The 12,221-nt window shown below is 38.0% G+C and overlaps 1 protein-coding gene across 4 annotated transcripts in view; it reads left to right on the forward strand.

Annotated features, from left to right (window-relative positions):
- ST18 (ST18 C2H2C-type zinc finger transcription factor) overlaps positions 1–12,221 on the forward strand; it is a 277,907-nt gene that overhangs the window by 174,472 nt on the left and 91,214 nt on the right. For all 4 annotated transcript variants that reach the window (XM_075826255.1, XM_075826253.1, XM_075826256.1 and 1 more), the window contains exon 5: positions 9,576–10,271. In XM_075826255.1, the coding sequence (XP_075682370.1) occupies positions 9,576–10,271 (696 nt within the window). The remainder of the gene's footprint in view (positions 1–9,575; positions 10,272–12,221) is intronic.

Here is a 12,221-nt window from a genome sequence, read left to right on the forward strand (position 1 = left end):
GGCTGTGTGGCACTACCAGGGAGGGGGATGTTTGGCACTACCAGGGAGGAGGGCTGTGTGGCACCAGCTGGGAGGGGGCTGTGTGGCACTACCTGGGAGGCGGGGGCTGTGTGGCACTAACTGGGAGGAGGGGGCTGTGTGACACTACCTGGGAGGTTGGGGCTGTGTGGAACTACCTGAGATGAGGGGGCTGTGTGGCACTACCTTGGAAGGGTGGCAGTGTGGCACTACCTGGGAGGGGGCTGTGTGGCACTATCTACAGAGGGCACTAAATTTATGGGGGTACAAACTGGGGGCCTAATGCTTATATGGGGGTATAAACAGGGCCTAACGTCTATATGGGGACACAAAGTAACGTTTTCTGCCATTTTACTGCCGCAGTGAGTTCCCCCGCAAAGGGGCCTACTAAGTCTGTGTCGTCCAAGGGCCCTACTAAGTCTGTGTCGTCCAAGGGCCCACATAAATAATAATATTTCACTAGTATTACAAGTTGTAACTACGTATTTTTAAATGATTCAGCAATATGTATAACAAGTTTTATAATTACAGTGCATTCGGAAAGTCTTCAGACCCTTTCACTTTTTTCACATTTTGTTATGCTGAGGCCTTGAGCTAAAATAAAAAAAAAGTTGCGTTTTTTCCCCATCATTCTGCACTCAAAAACCCCATAATGACAAAGTGAAAACTGAATTTTAGAAATGTTTGCAAATGTATTAAAAATGGAAAACTCAAATTTCGCATGGACATAAATATTCAGACCCTGTGCTATGACACTAGAAATTTAGCTCTGGGGGCCTCCCATTTGTCTAGATAATCTTTGAAATGTTTCTACACCTTGAATGGAGTCCACCTGGGGTAAATTAATTTGATTGGACATGATATGGAAAGACACACCCCTGCCTATATAAGGTCGCACAGCTGGCAATGCATATCAGCGCAAAAACCAAGCCATGAGGAGGAAAGAACTACCTGTAGAGCTCAGAGACAGGATTGTGTAAAGGCACAGATCTGGAGAAGGGTACAAAAAATATTCTGCTGCACTGAAAGTTCCAAAGAACACAATGGCCTCCATAATTCTTAAATTGAGGAAGAGGCTTAGGGACAACTCTGTGAATGTCCTTGAGTGGCCTAGCCAGAGCACTGACTTGAACCCAAACGAACATCTTTGGAGAGACATGGAAATGACTGTCCACCGATGGTCCCCATCCAACCTGACAGAGCTTGAGAGGATCTGCAGAGAAGAATAGCAGAAAATCCCAAAATCCAGGTGTGCAAACCTTGTGGCATTATACCCACGAAGACCTGGAGGCTGTTATCGCTGCCAAAAGTGTTTCAACTAAGTACTGAGTAAAGGGGCTGAATACTTATGTCAATGCAATATTTTAGTTTTAACTTTTCAATAAATTAGCAAAGATGACTAACATTCTGTTTTCACTTTGGCATTAGCGGGTAGTGAATGCCGAATGATGTAAAGGGTCGGAAAACTTTCTAAATATATTGTATTTGTGCAAGCTATATCTAATCATAGCAATCCTTGAAACTGATAATTTCTGGGCCGCTTATTAAAAAGCCATTTCTTCTTCCAATACCACTGTGTCTGTATACACACTAGCAAGCATATGCAACCAAAAAGGGATAATTTTGTAACCGTTTTTTTTATTTTTATTTTTAAATCTGATAGTGCCGTGTGTTTTTAAACAGGCTGTTTGTTACCACTAGCTACCATTCATTTACCCATAGCCATATTTGTTGCTGTCACTTTGACATTACTAATGCTATCTTGGCGCTAAAAAACTTGAAAGGGATTGGATACAGTCCTAAAAGACCTAGTGTCATAGAAGACTTTTTAGGCCAATCCGGGCCAGTAAAGATTCATGATGTATTAATTCGAACCGAATCTACTCTCACGGCTGGTTTGACCATATCGGACCGAAACGAATTTCAGGAAATGTGCTTATCTCTTTTCATAATGAACTGGAATGGAGTCAGTTTGTTTAACAGATTATCAGTTAGTGAAGAATTATAAAAATCCAGTAGAGAAATAACTAGGGCCTGTGCAAGTGTTTTAGCAGTGTCAAGTGATGTATAGATAGTTGTGCAAGATGATCTTTAGGTGAACACGATAGTATTTAGCAAATAACTGAATGTGAGTAAAGGTGCTTTTACGTGGCAAGATTTCCTGGCCGGTAACAAATCTTGATTGACAATACACCCAGTCAATCGGTGCTCGTTTAGCTCCATTTACATGGATCGATGATCGCAATGTATGGAGGACGACTGACTAATAATGTGATCATTCGATCTCATATATTTGCATCTTGTCAGCAGCACATCCAATATTTGCAAAGGGAGATGTGCAGCCGACTAGCGAGCGTTTTTTTGGCCGCCTAAAAGATATGATCTGCTGATTACTGCCCGATAATTGGCAATGTAAAGGGGTCTTAAGAAAGGACAGATCAATGCAAATGTAACTCCAAGATATGTTGGTTGGAATCTAAAAATAATGGTAGTGTTATAAATAGGGATGAGTGTAGGAAAACCAATAGTGGAATGAAAAGGACCTCAGCTTTAGAAGAACTAAGTTTAAGATATAAAGAGGACATAGCATCAGAGACAGCCAAAAGATTGACACTGGTGTTTTCAGGAGAGCGGCAGAAATGTCATGGTACCATGTGCATAGTTAGGTGTCATCCGAATAAATATGGAATTGGTAACCAAACCCGACAGTGTGTCCAACTAGGATTGAGTTATGTGAAATATGAAGGGGCCCAACAATTAACCCTGGGGAATCTAGACAGAAAACAAAAGAATTAAAAGAGAACGGTGACCTTTAAGCCAATGATTGGAGAGTGTGCAGGAGTAGGGAGTGATCAACTGTTAAAGCGTACGTAATTTTTCAGATGACTTTGAGGAATAACAGTATTTCTGTCAATTATATGACTTGTATTCTGCAATTTTTAGCAGTTTTCCCCTCTGCAGGCTCTACTTCTAATTCTAAATTTTCTCTGAGCTAGTGTGCAGAGCCTAACTTCTATAATTGATGCTATACACGGCACATAGAGAAGAGGAGAATCCTGATTTCCTATATCTATGACACACACATATATACATATATATATGTACCCTAGGGGAGACAGTGGAGCAGTGCAGCCGCGTGTGCTGGCGTCTTGGGGAGGGAGAGGCTGGCAAACTCCAAGTGTCCTGCGGTTGCGTCTGCCGGTGAGTACAACATGTTGGAGGTCAGCAACCGTGGGCACAACAGTACGCTTACCTCCCTTACGCTCCATCTTCTTAGGTCCAGGAGAAACTTGTTGATGAGAGTTGGGGCATTAATGTTCTCTTCTGGCTTCCAGGATGTCTCCTCAGGATCAAACCCTTTCCACTCCACCAGATAGAAAGTCTTTGCTCTTACCCTCTTGTAGTCCAGGATCTCCTTTACCTCAAATACGTCAGAAGAACCGCTGGGAACAACTGTAGAGCCAGGAGATTTACTTTAGCGGTTCAGGACCACAGGCTTTAGGAGGGACACATGGAACGAATTGGGATTTCTGAAGTAGGAGGCAGCCGAAACTTATAGGACACTGGGTTTATTTCTTGTAAAACCTCAAAGGGGCCGAGGAACTTGGGAGCGAATTTCTGGGAAGGGATCTTAAGACTAATGTTTTTAGAAGACAGCCAGACCTTGACTCCAGGGGGAAAAACTGAGGAGGAACTTTTCTTTTCCTATCAGCATATTTTTTCATGCAATCAACTGCCTGAAGAATCGAGGACTTGGTTTGCTGCCAAATGTGAAAAAAAAAGTCCCAAAGGAAGAATTGGCTACAGGCACTTGAGACATAGCTGGCACAAGAAGAGCAACTCGTGGATGCTGACTGTATACAATGAAGAATGAAGCAGAAGCAGTAGACAACCTTGCATGGTTATTAGATGAGAATTCTGCCAAAGGATGGAGCGGTACCCAATTGTCATGTTGAACAGAAACAAAATGACGAAGATAATTTTCCTTTATTTGATTGATCCTTTCCACTAGACCATTAGACAATGGGTGATAAGCAGGAGAAAAGTTTAGCTTCACATCTAACAGACTACATAGGGCTCTCCAGAATTTGGACGTGAACTGTACACCCCGATCAGATACAATATGAAAGGGTAGTCCGTGCAGATGAAAAATGTGCTGGATGAACAGATTTGTCAGATGAGGAGCTGAGGGAAGACCAGTTAAAGGAACGAAATGTGCCATTTTGGAGCAGACTTAGAAGCCAATAAATTGCCACTGGGGTCTATTTCTTATGGGTGATTCGCAAGTGACCTATTAGACCTTATTGACACTATGTCTTATGTGTACAATGATAGCAAGCTGATATGCACATATTCTGTAAAGATAGTGGGCCCTCAGAATCATTCCCTCTGATAAGCCCAAGGAACGCCAGTCCGACGCTAATCACAGGACAGGGAAATCTGGAGATACTTACAGTTTTGAAAGTGAAAGTATGTTAGTAAGTGTTTCCATTTTACATTTCCTAACCAATTAGCAACATTTTCTGTCGTTGGACAACCCCTTTAAGTACATGGCTAAGCACAGAAACCAGTTTGAAGGGGTTTCTCAAAGAGTTAGCATGGAGATAGTTGACCAGATAAACATACACTATTTGTTCAAGTAGTTTAGAAAGTAAGGGTTGGAATCAGGAAGTTAACAGGAAAGGAAGGGTGAAAAGTGGATTTCTTGAAAATTAGGTTAACCAAAGTATGCTCAAAAGAGGAAGGGAAAATTCCTGATGAAATAGAAAGGTTGAAAATGAATGGTAGGTTTCCTCCACAGGTGCAATTACCATTGCTACAAAGTTTAGAAATGTCACAATCTGTACTTAGCCAAAATTGTCATTAAATACCTTTTAATCTTGAACCTGAAGGTCCCGAATTTCTCCTTATCTGGTATATAATCATAGTTCAATTGCCATACTGGAAGGAGCATGCCTCATGTTCCACCATTTTCAGGCCCGTAAACATAAGTATGGAAGTGCTCTATTAGCAACAGATACATATTTAAAAGGTGTTTACATGGGCTATAGATGTGTTGGAAATGGCCTGTGATCTATGAAAGTATTTTTGCCTCAAACGTGCAGAAGCCCAAGGGTGTTCTTTTGTAAATATGAAGCTCAGTTTACTTATGATTCTTCACTTTGATTTCAAATATACAGACCCCACTTCTTTTTTTTTTTTTGTTGCATGGACATTGAAGTTAAATACACACAGATGCTCCCTGGGTAACTCAACAGATTCAATTCCTATGGGAATAGACTAGAAGCAAAAAGTCATGTAAATAGTAGATCACACAGTGGACATAAGAATAATAATAAAGCGGATAGACTAGAACTTATTTGTTATATGCCCCTTCCCAGTGTGTAGGAATCCTTAATGCTTTATAATTAAAATTCCTTTATGATACCATATAATACATTATGCATTTTGTATTTTGTATATGTGTAATAATTTCATATGAAAAGAAATTTATTGCTGCAATCATTTTGGAAGCTAAAACTATAAATGCGGAAATATAGAAGAGTCTAATGATAGACCACAATTTTCCAACTGGAGAGAAAATGAAGAATTAAAAAAATGGACTTGTTTGTTATCCCTTATTTCATCAGCATGCCAAATTTTGTATTCAGCTTACAAGGGATGTAGAACAGCATGATTTCTTTAAAAGTGAGAACTACTTGGTTGGACTAAAACCTCTTTTCGCAAAATCCAAATCATCATTCACGGTATGAATCCTATTTTCTTAACTATAATTAATAAATATTTTTCTTTTAACACATAACAAACAGTTGAACCAAACATTAGGTAAGTTGGAAACGTCCCAAAATGCTAACAGTTTGGCATCAGAAAAGTGAAATGCATTGGGCCGCACATGTGCTTTTCTACCCCCCTGTAATCTGCACTTAATAGGAATATTTTAAACTATGTAACTAAGCAACAGAGGTAATTGTTGCTTTCTAGAGCTTTTGTTAGGCACTTTAACACAGCCCAAATATGCATAATTAGGCATAATGTCTATAAATCATTATTGTACACATGTGGGTAGTTAAGTGGATTGAGAGAATAGTTCAATGAATTGAGCATATTCACTGAAAATGCTTTTTATTTGTTTTCTTCAGTTCATAATACTTTAAAATTATCATAACCCTTTACACCATCTCTCAATAGCTAGCAGTGTTATTGAGAAAAACTTAATTTGCATTTTAGACTATGTTTAATTTATTATTTAAAACTAGCGTTTGTTGGATGTGAAATCAGGAGATGATAGGCAATTGTGTGAAATGATATGTGGCTTTTTATGCAGCCTATTTTCTAGTATGTAAAATGTTACATTTTTCAGTTTAGAGTGAATAGATCCAAACAAAAGAACGCCATCTATAATCAAAGTTATTAAAAGGGCTAGTGTTGTGACTTCTTCCAAAAATGCTTTTAGTTACTATGACAATATTTACTTGATCCTGGCAGTCCAGTGTTGATTTTAGGGGGATAATTACAAGAAAGATACATAATGTAGACTTTTTTTTGTGAGTGCCCTTGTCTGTGGCGCTGTTTATAAGGATTGCAGTGGAGCATAAAAGCAGCATTGTCTACTATCATTATACCCTCTCATCCGGCTTCTACAACCTGCTGCTTTTCTCAATTTTTCTAGTTCATATTGTCGTTTTGACAGATACATGATAATTAACACAAATAGAGATATTTTTTAAAGTTTCCTGGCTGTGGAACTTTAACAGAAATGTAATGAAAACAAAGGTTTAGGAATTGAAATTGCAGCATGAAAGACTCTGCAGTAAGCAATGGGATTGTGTGTCATTAATGTAGTGCTGTTTTCCTCCCCAGCCGTGAAAGCCACTTTAAAGACTGGTCTGTTTCACAGAGTTAGATTTACTGGAGTGGGATTCCGGTTAGCGAGTGTATTGTGCATTTTCACATATCACCTAAACAAAATCATTGGTTTTAAATTAAGCCACAGGAGAAGACTCATTATCTAGGGGCTAAATACTGCATTTTTATTGGTAGCGTATTATATGAATAGCGGGGGAAAATATTTTAGGACATATATATAGGTAAATTGGTAATTCAGAATTCAAGAATTGTATCTCCATTACATTTAATATTAATCAAGTACAAACATAGAAGAGTAGTTTCAATAATACTTGACCTCCTATAAAGTGACTGGTTTGGTTCATATGAAATATCAATATGAAAATTTGAGTGAAAAGTAGAAGATTTGAAATGTCTACATAAATTTCAGAATTGTATCTGACCAGTTCCTTTTTGCCTGAGTCAGACACAACAGAAGAAAAAGTTGACCGCCGTCCATAGCCTGAAAAATATACTGTTTCAGGGAGAGAAAACTGGTGCCATCCGTAAAATTTTAGGGACTGGAAAACCCCTTGAACAATATTTCTGGCCATTATCTGTATTGTATTCTGCATTTTTTTGCAGTTTTACCCTCTGTAGGCTCTATCTCTAATTCTTAGTTTGCCCTGAGATAGCCCTAACTGCTATTATGTATCTCATACATAGCACACACACATAGAGAGAACACATCCTGCTGTCCTAGCTCTATCTATTTTATATATATATATATATATATATATATATATATATATATATATATATATATATATATATATAGATATATAAAAGCTGCAGCAGCATGGAGGTCAATGTACAACACTAATGAGCAGTGTAGCTGTGAATCTAGCACTGGGATTAGATATAATACTTACTAAAAGCTGATGCAGCGCCTCTGCCTCTCTCTCAGTCTGATCTTGCCCCCCACCTCTCCATAGATTTCATGGAGCAGCATGTAGCCTGATCCTTCTGTGAGCTGAGAATCGATCTGATCTCTCATAATGGATTTAGTTAGGAGGAGGGGGGCAGTTCAGGACCGGGCTATTTTGAGCCTTCAGGACCAGACACCGTTTAGCCCTTCTTAGCACGTGTTAGTTAAATGGCTATAACTTTTTTATTTGTTGTGCTAACTACGTGATTTTTGTGATGTTTTTTCCCATAGACAATGCAGGTTTCTTTTTTATACACATCCTTTTTGCTATTTCAGAATTTTTATTATTAAAGTTTGAAAATAATAGTAAAAAAAATAAGCTTTTTTACTTTAAAGCTATTTTTTGGGGTAATAACATAGTTTTACCCTAAAATAGACCTTTTATTTGTGATCGTCATTGTCTACCGTAAATTTTAATATATTACATGTCTATATTAGGGTAATTCGGTCAGCGCTATCGTTACGACAATGATTGGCGGGGGGAAACGTTTTTTTTGCAGTTTACTTTACTTTTATTTATTTTTTATTATGGTCTGTCCCTCAAAGGTCAAAAAAGACCTTTGGGGAACTTTATATATATTATTTTCTTTCTTTTATACCATGTTTTTCCACTGTAACTGGAGCTGCACAGCAGCCCCAGTTACAGGGGAAATCAGCCCTCTCATAGTGACAATTGTCACTAATAGGGCTGTGCTGGGTCTAGTTAGACCCAGCAGCAGTCTGTCAGTAACGGCACCCAGCGATCATGTGACCAGTCACATGAACACCGGGAACAATAGAGACAGCGGTGCGGCCGCTGCCTCTATTCCTATACACAGCGTACATTGAGCGCTGTGTAAAAGAGATTGGAGAAGACAGAAGCAGCAAAAGCTGCTTCTATCCTCTCCTCAGGGTCCCCGGCAGTCACTAACAGCCGGAGACCTGACATTCAGCTGCCCGATCGCTCGGGCAGCAAGATAAAACCCGAGCCGTAAAAAATCTATGGCGCGGGTTTTAAGGACCCTGACCGCTGGCCGTAAAAACACAGCCAGCGGTCGGGAACCAGTTAAAATATATTACAAAGTTTATTATATTCGCTTGTACTATTGTTTTATGCAAAGTCGGTTGAAAGGTTAGTGACCTTTTAAACAAGTCACTTATAAGTAGATCATATCCACCAAAGAGTTGTCTGAACATGTGCTCTAGATTCAAGGAAATCTGATCTTTTTGTACCAAGACATATAATGGTAAATTAGCTTACATTTGACCTAGAAATAGTGCAGTATGTTGAGTATTACTTCATTTTACTTTTCAGAACTTTTCTGTTTTAAATGTTTCCAAATTCTTAATCATTACAGGTTGAAATGAAAACATAATCCTAATAGTATTTTCAATGTAGTCTCAAATGTATATATTTATATTTTAGTTAGGTAACATTGTAAATATATTGCATTACCTATTTGTACTGGTCTTGAGGACTGTAAAGCCAATATTATATCCCAGAGCTGCATTGGAAGTTCTGCTGGTTGCCATTTGAAATGGTTGACAAACTTTTAACACATCTAAACCATGATCAACATTCTAATTTCAGGTCAGTGAATTATACTGTATTAATGCATGAATTACAATTCCATTCTTTTAAAAATACATAAAAGGTCAATAATAAACAAATTATTACCTTGCTGTTTATGAACAGGTTCAAACTTAATGTATGAGGTAGAAACTTTTTGGCCTTTGTTTTAATACGATTTCTGTGTTTTCATAGGTACAATAATTGTTCAGTCATCTGGCATGACAACACATACTACAAAGGAAAAGTGCAGCTATGAAGATGATATTACTGATCCACCAGAAATGGGAAGGTCAGGAAAAGACACTATTTTTTATACAGTGACAGCCAGCCCAACCAGAAGTGTAATTCAATCTGCAAAAGCCATTAGAGATCATGGAGAAACATATTGTATTCAGTCCTCCAAACAAAAAGACTTGCCAACATTTTCTTCTGATGACAATGGTAATCCTGCAATACCTGAAAATGGATGGGATAGTTCTTCCAGTTACTCAGATGATATAAATTCAAAGGACCAAATACCTGACAGGTTCAGTAACACAATTACGCAGAAAGGTGAAATGGATATTAGTCAAGGAAAAGTTGTGGAAACCGAAAATAACTCAGTGGTGGGAATATCAGAACATGATGAAAGAAGTCAACAGCAGATTCCTGAAAGTGAGGAAGATGATAAATGCCTCTCAATTATAACAGAGGAATCAGTGGATTTGGATAAAACAAAAGGGAATTTGAGCCTGTTGGAACAAGCGATAACCTTACAGGCAGAGCAAGGTCACATGTTCCATAGCACCTACAAAGAACTTGACATGTTTTTGTTGGAACATCTAGCAAGAGACAGAAGACAAACTAAAGTAATAGATGGAGTTGGGCGGCAAATATACACCAGCAAAAGTAAGATATTGTATTATTTCTAGATTACTTTTTTCATATCTCCCTTGTCACCTGCAAAATTTTAAGTCACAATATTCATTAGACCAGCAAGAAATGGAAATTACTTACTTAGGAATTAAACTTACCTATCCCACTAGTAAAATATACCAAAAAATGTCCCTTCACTGCTATATGAAATTATAAAAGATAAGCACTTGACTACTTTAAGCATCTACTTTGATGGTTCTGATGTATAGCTTTAAGATGCTTCTACTACCAAAATTTCTACACCTATTGATCACTATTTCGGTGTCCTTACCTACGTCTTGCAGCAAGAATACCAAATACCTAACAGGGACTTTTATAATTTCCTACAAATCCGTGACTTTCTGCAAAAGAGAGAGCTAAGAAGCCCTAATATCAACCCTAGTTGTATTTTTTCACTGACTTTAAACCATTAGGGATATTGTTACACCCGGTTACCATATAACCATTTATATTTGGTTCATTGAATGTATCTGCATGAACTAAATGGTGATACAAATGTATCAATATTCATTTGTCTAGTGCTTTTGCACTTCACATTGACACTTTTAATTAAAGTAATTTGGTAGACGAATATTATGTGTACTCCACAGATAACTATTGCCTATCTAATTTGTTTGTTTTTATTTTTAATATTTTTAGTATATTTGATATTTTTATATGTTTCTTCTTTAATAGAAGTTTTTTTAAATAATTATATATGCAATAGTAGATGTTGGTAGTACGAGTAGAGATCTATGACCCCACTCATATGCAATAGTGAATGTTGGTAGTAGGAGTCGAGATCTATGACCCCACTCATGAACGCACAAACACTGGACTGTTTTTGTAGACTCTGCAGTCCTTATCACCTGCACCTGATTCAAAGTAAGCAGTACCAGTGCTGCTGAAGCACAATTGTCAGTGTGGCTACCAAATAACAGCCTTATTGGAGCCCACCTATCAATTCAGCCACCAAGTATCAGCCCTGAAGGTACTGGTTGACCTGTTGAAAAAACTATGGTCAAATAGGATCACTCTTCCACATGCTATGGAAGTGTAGCTTAATTCAACCCCTCTGGCACGCAATGAATAAAAGTCTAAAAAAACCTTACAAAACAACATTTGTCTCTAATGTCAGACTTAGCCCCATTTTTTATTGTGATAGATATCTTCGCTTATAGACACAAGACTGTAATTGCCCATCTCCAAATATTAACTAAACTAGTTTTAAGCATACACTGGAAGAAACCAGATTAACCACATAATAATGAGGTCATATTACTAGCTAATACAACTTGTGCATATGAAAAAGTTATTGCATTCCAACAGCATTAACACTCCTGACACTTCGGTAAAGTTTCTCTGGAACTTACTCACACAGCACAGTGTGATCACGATGTGCTGTGTGAGTAAGTTACACACAAACGTTACCGAAGTGTCGGGAGTGTGAATAGACATCGCATCCTTCAGTAGGTGTATGTGACAGCATAGCGTGATCTCGCGAGATCGCGCTGTACTGTGAATACAGATGGACATGAATGGAGAGAAGTGTATGATTCTGATTAGTCAGCATCATACACTTCTCTTTACAATGCCCACTTGGTCAAAAGTTAAAAAACGCCCAGTTGGGCATTAAGAAACGAATTAGCATAAATCTCAAATTGTTCATAACTTGCACAAAAATGATCGTTTTTCAAAATAAAAAACACTGCTGTTATCTACATTACAGCGCCAATCAGATTATGTAGGCGATAGGGCACTTATAATCTGATGACAGAGCCTCTTTAAACCAAGGATTGCAAACTACAGTCATTTCTCTGCTTGTACTTTAGTCATCCTTACCCTGCTCATCCAGTTTTGTTTTAATCTCTTTCTATACTTTGTACTACAAGAAAAACGTGACAACTTTTACAAATTTGAAAAATAAAAATCAATGATGTAAAA

The sequence above is a fragment of the Rhinoderma darwinii genome, chromosome 5 (assembly GCF_050947455.1).
Source record: "Rhinoderma darwinii isolate aRhiDar2 chromosome 5, aRhiDar2.hap1, whole genome shotgun sequence".
NCBI lineage: Eukaryota > Metazoa > Chordata > Amphibia > Anura > Rhinodermatidae > Rhinoderma > Rhinoderma darwinii.